We start from the raw sequence: 16023 nt of genomic DNA, 5'->3' as shown, positions 1-16023 counted from the left end.
GCTTGTGGTGTGCAGAGAGCTGTTGGTGAGCTCCAAAGGACAGCAGGTTTCCACGTGTCAATCCATATGCAAGCAGAAGGTGCCCTTTCTCAGAAGAGTGCTGTGCTCCCTAGCAGCAATGAACTAGATCTTACCTGCAATGTGTGAGAGACCTGCAGTTGCTTAAAAAAAAAAGAAAAGAAAAAGAAAAAGGAATATGGGAATAGTTTTGTAGAGTTGCTCTTCCCATACAGTCTACCTGGATAATGTGATTTATTTATTTTTTATTTTTAATCAGCAAGATTCTCTCTCTATTATGCATCCTCCTTAGCTGATGTAGTGGGTTGCTCTTTCCAGTGTGCACAAGGGCCTTGTGCCACACAGAGGCATCCAGCGGCATAACAAACCACACTTGATGAGTAGAACTGAGAACCCTTCTCCATTTCTCCCACAGTACACAGACAACAGATTGCAGTTCCTACAACAGTATTTGCATAAAAAATGTGACTGAATCACCTGGCTTTCTGCTCCTCTTAAACTTACCTAGCACAAAAATCCAGAAAAGTGAACTGGAGGATGTCTTCCTGCTTTCTACTGTCAGTTTACATACGGAGAGTTTATATGGCTCTCTCAGCTGTTTGCCATGCACACATCATTTATGGTGGAACTGCAAACAGTTTCCCACCTGTCTATTTATAGCTCTTTTGCACATGAAAGAAAGTCATGAAAAACAGTTGTTGTCGGGATGAAAACAGCTTTGGATACTACAGGTTAATGTGCCACGTTTGTTGTAAGCATCTTTGCTGATGTGAGATTGCACTAAGAAAGCATTCATCCTCAGTGGTTCAGCTTTATGAACTGTGTCTGAGCTGGTAAACAGGAGTAGGGTAGGTTTACAGTAGTCAAGTTGGGACTATAAAAGCAACATGCAGTGAAAGCCATCAGCTGGCTCTGAAAAGATAAGAGCTGGAGAAAACTGCTCAGGTGTTTGTATATTGTTGTGTTCTGTTTGGGGATGCTTACCTGCAAAAGCCAGCAGAAAAGCAAGCACCTGTAGCCCACAGGAGTGACAGTGGTTGCGCTGCAGTATTGTGGCACATTGAGTCAGCTTTGTTCATAGGAAATTCCCTGCAGGGGCAGCAGTGCCAGTGTGAGTTCAGTAGGGCTGTTGTCCCAGAGCTGTGTGGGATCAGGGTGTTGTTTGTGCTTGGTGTGGGCTCGGCACTTTGCAACCCGTGGTATGCAGAAGTGGTTTATAAGTTCTTTTCCCTGGAGAAGTGGAATATTTGTTCGGGTGCTGTCTGCTTTTCATTTCTCTTGACGTAAAATTGAACGCAGCTCTCTGAACTGATGTTAAAGATTGTCCATGGCTAAACAGAACTGAAAGTACACGCCTATTGGAAATCAGCCTGAAGCTCATGGTGTTTCGAAGCATGCTGGTTTAGCGGTCAATACAGAAGTACTTACTTCAAAGAATAGATGAGGAGTGATCAAAAAGGTGCGGATTTTGATCAGATTATGTCCTCCAAGAGGCCTGTAGGAAACAGTGGCTCTGCTTCTGACGTGCCCTACGTGCAGGGGCTGCAGCTGGAAGCTGTGCCAAGGCTGGGCTGGGTTTGCACAAACTGTGCCAGTGTCCAGCCTTGCAGGCAAGCACCTGGCACCAGCTGCACAAAGCAAGCAAACAGCACAGTGTCTGCACAGCTTTACTTTTTCCTTTCTTTTCTTTTTTTCTTTCTTTTTGTGCTTGTTAATAGACCTGTTTTTCAAAATTGAGTTCTCCCTCTGAGCTCGTTCATCAGTGCTGTCACTTCTCCTTTTAGCGTATCCTCAGCAGAAATCCCCTGCTCTCTATTTTACCCCACCATATCAGTAGCTTCAGATTCATTTCCACTGCGAAACTTCATGTGTTTCAAGTTTCTGTTCCATTTATTTTTCTGGAGGGGAAGCAAACAACAACAGTATATTAAACCTCAGGGTGATTAGGAAGTGTCATACGGCTGAAGCCCTTGCATGGTGTGCTCAGCTCAGGCACTGCAGCCCCTCGATTATGGCAGTAAGGGCTGCTACCCCACCTCAGCCCACACAGACATTTGCTGCTGGGATATAGGTTGTGAGAAGAGAGGACTGTGGGACCTGCTTAAGCAGCTGCCACAGGTGGGCTCAGAGATCTATCCTCAGCTGTTATTGAATTAAGATGAATGGATAGAAACAATGAGAACACAACCTGGTCTTTGTATTGAAGTGTCCTGTGCAGATACGGCACAGGATCTGTGAGCAGATCAAAGCCTTTAGTGGCTATGGGAAAATGGGCTCATTTTTCCAAAACCGTGTGCTCTTACACGTACCCCTTTCCTCCCTATTTAGGTAGCATACTGAAAAAGTGCAACAGTCTTCAGTTAAGAAAAATCTGACCACCAGCACTTTTACTGGTCAATAAATTAAGGCTAAATGTAGAAGTTGGGAAAAAAATAAAAAAAAACACCAAATCAAAATTAACAAAAAAAAAAAAAGGTGAGAATGGAACGATTTATTCCCCAGAATGGTGAAATAATAAATTCATACATTGAATTGTTCATTTTCTTCACTGAATGGCTACTTTATTATTTCTCCTCCATGCATTGGGGCACTGCTCTGCTGTTGAGGCACGGAGGTGGCTCTCAGACATTAATATGCATTGTAAGTGCCTTGCAGATGTGTCATGTACAATCAATACACCATTAATCAGATAGAAAAAATTCAGCAGGCACAGCACACAACACTGACTATTCAAGTTCATAAGCTTTGTGTGCTTTCAGATTTTTTCTTTTTTTATGGCAGGATGAGAGACATATCTTCGTAGTTTTTTGTGTGGTTTATTAGTGGCGATAGAACTTGTTTAATTAACACCAAGACTTACTTGAGAATTGCAGTTCTCCAAGCAATAGAGCTTTTGAATCAAGAACAAGGCACAGAAATCTTGTTGCTTTAGCTGAAAGTTGAGTAACTGCAGGATGCAAGCTGGTTGAAAGGATGAAGATGAGCAGAGCTCATTGAGTCGTCTGTACAATGCCCATCCTGCCTGCAAAGCCATCACCTTGGATACACTCCTGTGTTTTGTTAAGATCCTTCTCTTAAAGATTAAGGCTTTGAGAGGTGGTATCACGCAGAGAATTAATGTTTTTTCCCTTTGACAACAGGAGAGCTGGTACAGCAGAGAGCTCAGAGGGAGGCAGCAGGGAGCTGGTGCAGCTTTCCATCCTCCTGACAGCCAGGAGCCTGCTTGCTGGTGCATCAGGGGGCATTAAATTAGGTCAGCAGTTGGCTTCAAGTGAACAAAACCAAGCGATCTCTGGATATTTTCCCACACGTAATTACCAGTGCAGGGTGCCAGGGATCAGCACTTTCCATTCGTTCTCCCTCCTTCTGCCAAACCTCACATTCATAGACTCTTCCATATTTCTTTTTGTGATTTGGGCTTTCTTCTTTGAGGGGTGGACAGAACAGGAGAAAAGCAGCTCTCTGGTGCGGGATGCTTGGGTTTTGGGCTACAGGAGAGCTGCAGCTTCTGGTTTCCATCTTTCTGAGGCTGGGCAGCATCACCTCTGCCTCAGTCCCAGTCTGTAGGGACTGGATTGTGTTCCCACTGGAACCCATTGGGGTTTGATCTCAGTGGGTCTCCATTCCCCTTCTTTCCGTCCCACACAACAGGAAGGGAGATTTTAGTTTTCTCCCATTGAGTGCATCCCCTGGGCTGGTTGTAACTGTTTTATTATTGCATATAAAGAAAGTACAGCAAAATGAGCATCCGGAGCATTACATGATGAATTTTCTGCTGCTGAAATCTCAGTAAAGATTCCAAATTTTACAACAGCTCTGAGCTGCAAATAAGTACCTATTTGAAGTATTTGAAGAACATGAATAGAAGCATCGCAGAGAAAAAGAGTATGTGGGAAAAAAAATATCCCTTGTCCAAATCACTACTGATGAAAAAGAAATGGCATTAAGCCTTGGGCTTTCCTTTCAGAATAGACTTCAGCTTTATGAAGGAGTACGTTTTCCTCCTGGACCATTTTCAGTAGAAGATTTTCCAGTTCAACCTTAGAAAACCAAACAATGTGTGGTAGTGATAGAAAAAAGAAAAGATGAATAAAAGAAAAGGGAGATGGCGAAAGCTGGAGGGAAAACTGAGAAAGAGGAAAGATGAGTTGATAGATGATTAAATAAATATGCTTACCCAGGGAAAAACAACCAGGAAGAGAGGAGTCCATTAAAGGCAAAGAGATTGAGTGAGAGGGAGCTGAGGCACTGCCAGTGTGTGCGCTAAAGTAAGGATTTCATTTTTCAGAAGGCACAGATATTTTGTTCTATGAAGGAACTTGGATATGAGTTAAGGACAATAAATGAACTCAGGTGCTTTTTAGGTACCAGTGTGGCTTCCAGGGCTGCCAAGCATGCAGGCTTTTTCTTTTGCAGATCAGGAAGACTTGCACTAAGGCCATAAGTTTGATCAAGGGGCTGTTTATTTTAATCACGTATTGATTGACTCAACCGCACTGCTGCTTGAGGTGGGGGGAAAGCTGTCAGCATCAAAATTTACAGCTTTCCAAGTTTCAAGTAATCCTAGGAAATGAGCCAAACATCATAAATGTGGTTTTATTCGGACCTGGTCCTACTACTGTTGAATTCAATACCAGCTTTTCCCTGTCTCTCAGCAAGAGTTTGAAGATGCTTATTCAAAGAGCAACTCCTCTGATCCAGCAATCAGGGCAGCTGGTTCTGAAGTAATCGTGAGTATAAATATGAAGCTCAAAGAAAAATACCAACAGATACAGGAAAATTCTGTTTTTAAGGGAGCATTATGTTGATTTCCAAGATATGGAAGAAAAATTTCGTAAAAAAATTCAAGAAATGATGATGTCCAAAGAAGGTAATGAGTTTAAGTAGGGTTAGAAAAATTAATTATAATGTGATAAATAGATGTTTTTCAAAAACCACTAGATAGAGATAGAAAAGAAAGAGAGAGCATTGAGAAGCTCAAGGTACACAGTCTGCACAGGCCGAACTTGGTGGAGGAAGGTCCTTGAAAGCAAAAGCAGCGCATCACGCTGCAAAAATAGTCCCAAAATCATCCGTACAGACATGCAGTCGTTCCTCAGGCAGAATTCCCATTAAGGTCAGAGCTACTCTGAGTATATACTTTGCTTTTAGTTTTCTAATGGAAGAAAGAGCTATAAAACAAATATTCAGTTATGATTCTAGTCACAAATTGAGTATACCCAATCCCTATGTAAAGTTTATATGCAGTGACCGAAAGAGAAGTAGCTCCTTTGCTGTGGTTTATGATCTTCAGATACAAGACAAGACATGCACTTTTAGCACACACAAATATTTACAAATGCCTATCTGTGTGTACAGGCAGACTTTGATTTCTGTGTATTCATCGGAGCTTGGAAAACCACTTGTTTGAAGACTTGATTTGTAAGGATTATTGAGTGAGGTAAGCTCCGTGATGAGTTTGTCCTTGGGGCTCCTCCTGGGAGGTGTTACCCTACGTCGGTCTCCTGTCTCTGGCTGTAAGAAGCTTGGAGGGGATCATTACTGTAATCCCAGAGCAGAAATTGAACAGTGTATTTTCAGATGTGTGATCTGGGGGTTGTCTATCAAAAAAGTCGGTGGTTCAGCAGTAATGTGAGTTGGGTCATTCTGACAACCAGCAGGTCGTGGTGGCCTTCCTCCATGTGCATTGCTAACCATGAGGCCCCTGCCCAGCCTCCCCCTTCCACTACCCCTCATTTTTTTGCATGTTACGAAGGATTACGTTTCAATGCCAGTGTTTTGTAAAGGGTATGGGTTATCTGAGGCACAGGCTGTACGTGCAAAGACATGATAGCTGTATCATGGCAGATGACCCAGGTCAAGTTAGCTATGAAAGCTCTCTCCTTATGGATAATCTCATAGTATTTTCCAGGGACTGCCATGGAGGTCAGCAGGAGAGCTGGGGTTGTCACAGGGGTATTTCCCATGAGGAAATCCTTGCCCCAGGCACACAGGGCAGATGTGTGATTCTCCCGAGGAGCCCCTGAGGTGCTCCTGGCAGTGAAGGGAACAGATGTTTGAGATGTGCAAAGATGCCATGCTTGCTCCCTTGTTCTGTTTTTCCACATTTTACCAGCATCAATTTGCTAATCAATAACTTTACCCTCAGTTAATTAGGATTTGTAACAGTGTAGTGAGAGCAGACTCCGGGCCTGGCTCCCCGTGCTGTTGGGTCATGCTCTGGCTGTTGGGCTGCCCTCAGCCCAGCAGCACACTGCAGTGGGCAGGCCTGACTGCTGCTCTTTATTTATCCCTATTAAGTTCGTCAGATGCAGACAGAGCTTCCTGGGGCCATCCAAAGCTTCCTGGAGGGGGTACTCTCCCAGGCAGCCGTGTCTCTTGGAGGCAGATGCGTGTCTCCAGCAGGCAGACATGTGCCTCCAACTTGGATCGCTCCTTTTGGACTATGTGGTTGTAAGAGCATTTTCTTACAAAATATTTCCTTGGGGGATCAGATGGACTTAGATCTCGGATACCATCCCCACTAAGTGATACAGTAAAAATAACCTATTATTCTCTGGTTCTGACCTGGGCGGTGACAACATATTGTTTCAGCATCTCTGTCAGACTGTTTCCCTTAAGAGCCATTTTAACCTCACCCAGTGGGACATAGCTAAAGGAAATGAAACTCCAACCCTATTAAGGAAAAAGACAATGCCTTTCACTAAACAAACTTTATTTTCTTGGCTTTTCTTCGCCAAGGAGAATCGCCCCTACCCCCCACCCTTGCAGCCTTTGTAGGCAGTTCCTGTAATTGGGAATGGCTGGGTGGACACCAATGGTTGGCAGCAGAGGGGGATAAATCCGACATCCCTTGAACGTGACATGGACTGGGACTGCAGTCCCAGGTGGCTGCTTATTGTCAATTCCTATGGTACTGGTCGGCGGTACGTGCCTGCCAGCCACAGCTGCCGGCCCTTGAAACACAATTGGGTTTTAGCAAGACTAGATAAGAGGTACACAGCAAAGCTGGGCCGTTGCTAATTTTGTGCAGGCGTTAGATCACTACTGTACTGTGACCCACTAGCCAGAGCTCGTGACTTGCAACAAAACTGTGGTGGTCTTTTGGCATCAGGTGAAACAGCCATCCCAGAAGCAAACATGGGTTTGAGGATTTGCCATTTGCATGCTAAGAGAGGGATCACTTCTGTCTTCACCCTCTAGCTAAGGCTGATACAAAATTTACACTCAGTAATTATGTTTGTGAGCATATCCATTAATCTGGGGTGTTTTAAGACAAATTACAAATATCTTCTTAAAATGCAGTCCCATGCAGTTACAAAGCAGGCATCTGAGAAAGCAACTTTTCACACGTGGTGTGCAGGTAATTATGATGAACCACAGGGCGATCAGCTTGTTCCAGGGAGAGTTAGGGTTACAGATGGAGAAATGCTGCACTTTCTGTGTAACACCGAGTAGCATTTGGGTCAAAGTCAATCTGCAGTGAGGAGGATTAGAGCTGGCAAAAAGTAAGTAAAGAACTCTCTATTGCAGGATAAAAATTGATCGCAAAAAATTGCAGCCCAAGCACAGTTTTTCATCTTAGTGGAGGCTAATATCTGTAGTTCCCCTTGTTTTCTGACTTGCAGGTTCTCAGTGTGCCCAGTGCCCTGTTTCAGGATATTTCCAGTACCAGTCCCTGTGGGAAGCAGTTAAGCTCCAGTTTCAAACCTTAATCCTGCAGGGATCTATAAATGTGTGTGTCTCTTTGCCCCATTAAGCAGGTTTATGGCTATCCCAGCAGCTCACCAACAAATTCTGACAAACTAAAGAGTGCCCTAAGCACTAGGTGTGAGTTGTGCTCTTCTGCACACTTTCTTCCTCTGCTGATGGGTGTTTCAGTAACCCCTGTGAAGAACAGCTTCTGTGAGAGCTCTTACAGCCTCCTTTCCTCAGCCCTGAATAGTGTGTCGCCTGATGGTTATGACATTCTCCTGCCAGATGAAAGATATGGATTTGAGCAGCACAGGCAGCAAAAGGAAGTGAAATTAGATTTTCTCCATGCCAGCTTGATGTTCCTTTGGGGGCAGCATCAATCAGCTTGTCAGTGCCTCCTTGAAGAGAAGTGTGTACACCTCCTTTTTGATTTCTCCCACAAGTGATGACTGCAGGGGATGCTCCCAGGTGAAGCCTGTCTGGGGCTGGCAGTAAGGTGCCAGTGTCCCAGGGAGGTGTAGGCTGGTGGATCCCTCTTGGCTGAACCTTGCCCAATACTAGGAGCATGAGTTAGCTGTGAAATAATTCCCCAAAGCAGCTAGGTGCCTGAAGGCTCATGCAGAGGTGGCTTTACAGTTTGCATTTAGTCACTGCACTGCTTTGCCCTGTGCCTTCTCTCTAACAAGAGTCAGTAGGAGTTGCTGGAGAGGACCTGGTGTCCAGCCCCATACCCATAGTGGGTGATGGAGATCCACCACTCTGTTGGTAACTTTCTCCTCCTGTGAGCTCTCTCTGCTGTTAACTAAGAGGCATTGCAGTTGCCTGTAACTGCAGTCAGCAGTGGTCTATTTTAAAAACAATAGAAAGTCATAATGATTAGCACTGGGGAGATTAAAGTTCCTTTTTAGATCATGGCCTGATAGGCAACTGCTGTCGCAATAAGTGCTTTGCGAAGCCCACAGATACATCAGTGGGTGAACTGGAGCTGCTGTGATGCTGAAATGTTAGCCTTCTGAATCTTTCCGTGGTGCATGGAAAGATTTACGGGTACAGCGATGCATATCTATCTCAGAATCATGTTCGGATTAAAAACTTCCTGCAGAGCTAATGTCGGCACAGGTTTCAGGTCACTGCTACAAGCTAAATCAGGTTAGAGATCAAAACCAGCAGGCAGGTAGGAGGCTTGCAGCTATCAACTGGGATAATCTGAAGCATGATTTTTTATGACTGCACCTGTAATGACATGTACAAGCAGGGAATGGTTGTGGTCTGGTATAAACTTGCTGGCTTGCCTGGATCCGGTGAAAATTTCACGTGCTTTTCAGCATCAAAATACTATGCAAAAATAGCTGGTCGAATCCAGCTGAAGTCACTTGGGTTATAATGAAGAATGAATTGGCCTTGTATGCCTGAGTTCAGGTTTAACATACAAACTACAAGCTATTCCTACATTACTTTCATTAGGCAATCTGTGTAAAGAGACACTTGTTAGATATAATAATTCTAGCTGTTATTATTTACTCAGCCTCTGACTTTTGTCTTTTACAAATTAAATATGTAAATCGTAAAGTAGGCAACTTGAATATGGTTTGAGTTTTGCATCAGGTGACTCATGCCACTGGATTTTTAATTAACTAAGAAGCCATCACTTTTGGCAAATTGTTCAGTTGCTGCATAGGTGTGATAATTGAATCTAGAGGTTTATTTTTGTCCATTTATTGATGCCGAGGGAAAACAGCATAGTTATGAAAATGGAATCAGCTGCAAAGGTTTGTTCAGTTCCTGTAGGCTGATTGGGACAAATGACTTTCCATTCCAGTTTTTATGAATATAGAGTTTTCTGAAAGCTTTACAGCACTACAGGGAAAGGAAATTGCAGGCAATAAATGATGCAGGATGGTTTGTGTTATTGGGAAATAGAGGTTTTATCTGAAAATGTGAGAGGTAGTGTTCTGCTCTATTTCACTTTTTTGAGCAGGAATCAGATGCAGTGATTTGTACCTTATTGTGGACATGGAAGCAGCTTGAGAGCATTTGCCTGTATTGCAGACAGAATCTATGGTGCAGTCAAAGCTCAGTGCAGCCATTTGCTGTGCAGCTTTGCTGCACTGTTGTCTGTGGCAAGCAGGTAGGCAGTGGTGTCAAGCTTTTGCTGTCCCCGGCATTGCAAGGACAGCAAGGAGGTGGCCACAGAGTCCCACGATGGTTTGTTTATTTGTCTTGGTCAGTGCAGGCAGCAGGTGTATGTATCTCCATACCTCAGTCTGATAAATAACACTGTTATTTGTGGAACCGAGTTTGAGTAAACAGCTCTTGCAGCATTAGACAGCCCTACCTGTCAAGACTTTTTAATGAACCCAGTGTATTTGTTTTTTTCTATGTAGAAAGCAGAAACATGGCAACAAAGGAAAAGCTTCAGTGCTTGAAAGATTTCCACAAGGACATCCTCAAACCTTCCCCCGGCAAGAGCCCGGGGACGCGGCCTGAGGATGAGGCAGAAGGAAAGCCGCCCCAGAGGGAGAAGTGGGCGAGCAAGATTGACTTTCTGCTGTCCGTGGCTGGGGGATTTATTGGCTTAGGCAATGTCTGGCGGTTCCCGTATCTCTGCTACAAAAACGGCGGAGGTGAGTATTTATTTCCTGCTCGTGAATCAGTCTCTCTGCCTCACTCTTGCTCTTTTCAGTGCCTTCTTCCCATTTTTAAAGAGAGTCATTCAGCATCTGTTTTCTGCCTTTTTCACCAGTCTTTGGGAGAGACTGTTTTATTACTTAGTAGATTTTGTTAAAACTTACGGAAAACCAACAACAATTTGAGTTTCATATGCTGAATGCTTTGTACTCTTTTGTTCTGCTGCTATGGAGTCTGACTCTGATATGCCGTTATCATAGACTCGTATTCTGTTATACAGTGCAAATAGAGTTACACAAGCTAAGGAGTGACACAGTGTTAATAATCAGACTAAACATCAAACAATGGTTTCTGTTGGATTTCAGAGTGAGAGCATTCTGAGTCACGTGAAATTGTTGTGTGCCTAACCCCATTGTTATTGCAGATTTTCTTCTTCAGAAGGTAAGACAGTGCCCTTCCATTTGCATGCACCCATTGCACTTGCAGTATATGAATATGAGCAAAAATACCTCTGAATTAAAATTGTTGAATACTGACATTAAAGTATCAAATATGTTTCTTTGTTTATATATGTCTGTTAATAATTTTTAAACTGTTCTGTGTAGTCACTCATTTATCTCCATTTTATGCTATTATATTTTCTCCACAGGTGCATTTCTTATTCCTTATTTCATTTTCCTGTTTGGGGGAGGTCTTCCCGTTTTTTTCCTGGAGGTGGTGCTAGGACAGTATACCTCTGAAGGTGGAATTACATGCTGGGAAAAGATCTGCCCTATTTTCACTGGTTAGTACCTCTGATTGTCCCTTACTGCTTGAAGACACCTCTGCAAATCAGAAAGAGCAATGCAGTTCCCCTTGTGTCCATTCATTCAGCTATTTGCTCTAGTAATTGACGATACAGTGCTGGTTCCTGGAAAGGTAGAAGTCGGAGAGTCTGAAGGACAAAGCGTTGTATTGATTTTGATGCAATCATCTTGTTAACTGGCAGAACTGCCAGTAAGCGAGAAACAGATTGCATATTTTGCCTCAAAAAGGCAACGGCACGTTTTATTCACTGGTACAGACAACGTGTTGTTTTGGAAAGCGAGCGCCTTTTACATGCCCTTTTGCAAAAACAGCTTCAAAATATTATTCTGGTCTGGAAGTCAAAACGCTTTGGCCGTGTGAGAGCTTATCACTGGCGTCATTCGTCTCTTACTGATAACACCAAAACCTGCATGGCATTTTGTGCAGGATTCAGAGACAGGACTCTTAAGACTCATAACAGAGGTTGTCCTGGCAAACAGTCGTCTCCTGTTATTCAAGGGCTTTTGCCTGCAAATGAAGAATCATTCAGCACTCGCAGGAATTACATGAACGCTACTCTGGAAGTTAAGTAGAATGAAAAACAAAGGGCAGGTTAGCAGAATTACTGAGGGTGCTGCCATATGTATAGATTCCCCTCTGCAGCCTAACAACACAGGTAGAATTATGAGGAATAATTGCATTGAATAGTGGGGCACTGTTCCCAATTACATTCGGAAAGAACAGGTATTTCTCACTGACATGTCTCTAGCTCTGCCACTGCTGCTGTTACAGACATCCCCCAGCCCTTACATCACTCCATGCATCAGGGAGGACTTTCTGTGGGGCTTACTCTCCCACCTAATATTCAGAATGCTACTGAGCTCGATGTACAGTGCTGCTTTAGCTCCATTATTATTATTTTTTTCTTCTTCCTCCTCCTCCTCCTCCCACTTCCATGAAACCTTTTCTCCATAGGAAGAAGAATGAATGTTCCTAGCTTAAATAGCAATCTCCCAGGCACCCATAACAAGAAACTGTTGCTCTAGAAATATGGCTAGCTATATATCCTGAATGAAGTGCAGCTATGTGGAATAAATAGCACTTGCTCTGATTGCTTTCACCTAGCATAAAGATGATCTCTGCTAATAGTGACTGCTGTTAGAATAAGGTTTGAAACTACAAACATGAGGTAGATACCCAGGTGTTCTGATAGCCACTAGGATGTTGTTAAAGGGACCTTCATTGGCCTTTCATCCTCTTTTGGGAGTCTGCTCTAAGTTTTTGTAAATGAACTCTTTTTTTTCCCTGTCATTCCTAAGTGCCAAACCTCACTCCTGTTGTTCAATATGCTAATACTACAGTATAGTCTATATACTGAAAAATTTTCAGAAAATGAGGCTTCTTAGAGTCCTTTCATTTTGTATTTACAAAAATAGTGATTGCTTCTGACTTGACATGTAGTATGGATCTGCCAGCAGGGCTTAACTGCCAAGGTAAGAGAGATAGCAGCTTCAGGAGAACAGTTGTGGTATTTAATTAAATCCACCGGAACAGCATTCCACCACCTCCCTGAGTTGTGTGGCACTCGGCCTTATCTGCCTATGACCCTGCTTTTAAAAACAAACAGGGAACATTTTTTTATCGTCAAATATTGATAGCAAAGTTAAACATTGATCTAATTAAGCATAACAGCTACAAATATCGTGCTTCTTTTGCACTAGTGAAATTGGGGCAGAAACAGCAGCTTTCAGTTTGATAACTCTGGAATTTTCCTTTCTAACTCATTCAAGAGTTGCCTTTTTTTTGCATTTATACGGAGCTGAGCCAGTTGATAAGAGTGAATGGTGCCTGAACGCATGTCCAAGATGTGAGATTGTGTAGCTTTCAAATAAATGAAGTGTGATGCTTTAACTTTCTTGTAATAAGGCCCCTGTAAAATTGGGTAGATTCCCTGCATCTCTTCCCCTTCAATCTCAGCAAGCCATAGCTTGAAGTTCAGCACTGAGTGCCAGTAGAAGTCAAAGACAGTGGCCAGTGCTTATGTGTGAGTTCACTTTCCAGCAGCAATGTGGGAGAGAGGGATACGAGTCCACAATGCAGCAGGAACTGCAGTAGCAACAGGTCTTTGACCTCACAAGGACCCTAGCAAGGACCACATATCACATCTGTGCCTATTTCCTTTCTCTTCCCCTCTCGCCAGGAATTGGTTATGCTTCCATAGTGATTGTGTCCCTTCTGAACGTGTACTACATTGTGATCCTGGCCTGGGGACTCTACTACCTGTTCCAGTCGTTCCAGAGCGTCCTGCCGTGGGCACACTGCCACCAGAAGTGGAACACACCGACCTGTGTGGAAGACACTCTCAGGAAGAACAAAACCCTCTGGATATCACTGAACGCCACTAACTTCACCTCTCCTGTCACAGAGTTCTGGGAGTAAGTACTCCATCTTCATGGCACCTTTGGGATGCTGTGGGGGATGCCAAGGATCATGCCTGAGATTTTGCAGAAGTTTAATGGGGAGTGCTAGATAGGAGAAGAGAATGGCTCTAGATATCGCTCATTTGGCAGACCGGTAAGTCTGGGAGTGGTGGAGGAAGTTGTTAGATGCATAACCACACTCCGCCTAGAGAGTATGGGGAGCCCTAACAGGCCAGTGCAATTTCTAGTTTGGAGGAAATTCTGTTTGTTTCTTCTCTGGGCTTTTCCAAATTCAGCAAGAGAATAGAAACAAGTCACTTCAGATGTCCTGGCAGCAGGGATTTAAAACAGAAGCAGTGACAAATCACCACCTCTGTGGTTGCCTCTTCCCTTGCTGTTGTCACCTGCGGTGCACTTCATGAAACTGCAATGTGTATCGCTTTGACAAAGATGCGAGGCGTGACCTCATCAGTAAAACTGACAGAGGTGTTGTCCCGTATTGTAGGTTTCTCTGGTCATCTTTGTTCCATCATTTACTTCTGCAATCCTTGAGGAGTTCTGTTCTACTTGATGCCTGGATTTTGTCAGGCTTAAGCTTCTTATTTCCATTTCTCTGTTATTTTTCAAGTTCAAAATTATATTGCATAACTTATTTCTGAGCAGGGACGACCTCAAATCTCTGAGTGTTTATACAGTTGTCAAAACATAGCAGCAGAGGAAGACACCTGTAGGGAAACTTAAATCCGAAGGATCTATATATAGCTTAGGAAGAAAATCATTCTTTTTTCTTGGCTTGATGCGATAATCGATTAGCAGTAGAATAAGTTTCTGATCCAGCTTATCTTTCAGCACGTTTAAATTCTGTTTGGTTCCCTGATGAACTTGTACCTACTTCTCTATTTTTAAAAGGAAGCTTCGGCCAATACCCCCAGCGGGAATTATGTTCATGCCAAATATATCTGGCATGCATTAGGTTTGCAAAAAATGCTATTATGAGCTGTGCTAAAATTTGTAATGCAGGAGCCAAAGTACAAAGTGCAGAGCAGGTCTTGATGAGCAGTTTGTCAAAATACACTGGAGATCAACGTGAGGGATGGGGTGCAGGCTGAGAGAACAGCTGTTTTCCCCATGCCACAAGCACTGCCTTTACTTGCTGAGTGACTGATACTTTCCCAGGTGTTTTCCTCCCTTGTGAGTGGAAGAGAACGTAAGGAAAGATTTGCTAAATGGCAACTTTGGGTATTTTGGGAAACTTGAAGCCAAGTTATGGAAGAAGAGGAAGCAATTCTTATTCCTTTGTACTCTCCCACTCTGGTACTCAGGGTCTTGAATCCAAGTAAACAGCTGTTTTTGTGGGATGTTCAAAGGTCTCAAGGCTTTGGTAATAAGCACGTATTGCCATGACATACAGTTGCTCTCACAGGATTTTAGGAGCAGTGTGTTCATCTTAATTTTGTGCACTAAGTTTACTCACTGATCCTCTTGTACCATTCAGTAGCTTAGGAGCTTCCTGACGGGGCTGCAGAGTTGTCCTGCTGTCCCCAGGAGCTTTTGTTCCTGTAATGCATAAACTTAGCAACTAGCTTGTCTCCATGAGGCCCCAGCTGGTTTGTCTTCTTTAGGAGACTGAGAAGGTAACTGATCCCATGAAGAAGAGGGAGTAGGGCTTGGAGTGGGAAAGTGAGTGGTAAAAGAAAAAGCACGATAAAAGATTGAAGAAGCCAATAAGATGGAACAGTAGTAGGAGGTAGTGCAAGTTAACGTGGGAAATGAACTCAAAGGCAGGAGAGCAGCAAGGTGCAAAGAACATGTGGAGAGCTGGTGGGATCCCTTCAGTGAGATCCAAAACTTTGGACACCAGACACCATGGGTAACCCTACAGTAGGTACAAGGGGGCAGGGCACCCTGCTTGTGGGCTGAGGGAATTATGTTCCCATGGATGTGGAGCTTTTAGTTAAGTTCCCTCTATAATAAATCAAGTTTTTGCCCTCAGAACTCTGCAAGCTGAGTCAAATCCTCCTGTAGGCACTGCCTACTGCATGTAGTCAGACTGGGGGTGCCCAAAGCTGGAGAGGAAATTCTCAGTTCTCACAGTGCTTTCCTTTCCACCTTCCCCAGACAAATAGGTTTGTGCCCCCACATTCCTTTAGCACAGCAGAGCAAAGGTTGTTCAGCAACCAGTGCTTGTGCAGGCAGCTTCCCAAGTACTTTGCAGTCACTTTAACTTTTGTTCTTAAATAGCGGTTTTAAACATCATGAACTAAACTCCTCCCTGGAGTTGTGCCAGGGAGGGATTTGGCTCCATACAACTAATAATACAGACATACCGTCCGTAGCTCAGAGTTTCATCATGAGCAAACTGTCCTTAACAGATCAAGCTGCCTTCGGGACTCATTGCTCTTACAGGAGTATTAAAAATAGCTGTTCTCTCTGCATAAGCAACTGTTGGTGTCTTCAAGGAAGGACAGAGAGAGAT

At 43.6% G+C, this 16023-nt stretch overlaps 1 protein-coding gene across 10 annotated transcripts in view; it reads left to right on the top strand.

Moving 5' to 3' along the window:
• SLC6A6 (solute carrier family 6 member 6) overlaps positions 1-16023 on the top strand; it is a 53167-nt gene that overhangs the window by 12734 nt on the left and 24410 nt on the right. For 9 of the 10 annotated variants that reach the window (XM_042823651.1, XM_042823647.1, XM_042823653.1 and 6 more), the window contains 3 exons: positions 10098-10337; positions 10991-11125; positions 13328-13562. In XM_042823651.1, coding sequence (XP_042679585.1) covers positions 10109-10337; positions 10991-11125; positions 13328-13562 — 599 coding nt within the window. In that variant the 5' untranslated portion in view covers positions 10098-10108. Of the gene's footprint in view, positions 1-5376; positions 5459-10097; positions 10338-10990; positions 11126-13327; positions 13563-16023 lie in introns of all 10 variants that reach the window. The other variant, XM_042823652.1, reaches the window with a different exon arrangement.

The sequence above is a fragment of the Centrocercus urophasianus genome, unplaced genomic scaffold (genome assembly GCF_019232065.1).
Source record: "Centrocercus urophasianus isolate 14NV4802_14NV808 unplaced genomic scaffold, USGS_Curo_1.0 seq_22, whole genome shotgun sequence".
Classification (NCBI taxonomy): domain Eukaryota; kingdom Metazoa; phylum Chordata; class Aves; order Galliformes; family Phasianidae; genus Centrocercus; species Centrocercus urophasianus.
Note: the sequence above shows the minus strand (reverse complement) of the source record. Positions and strands in the feature narration are given on the sequence as shown.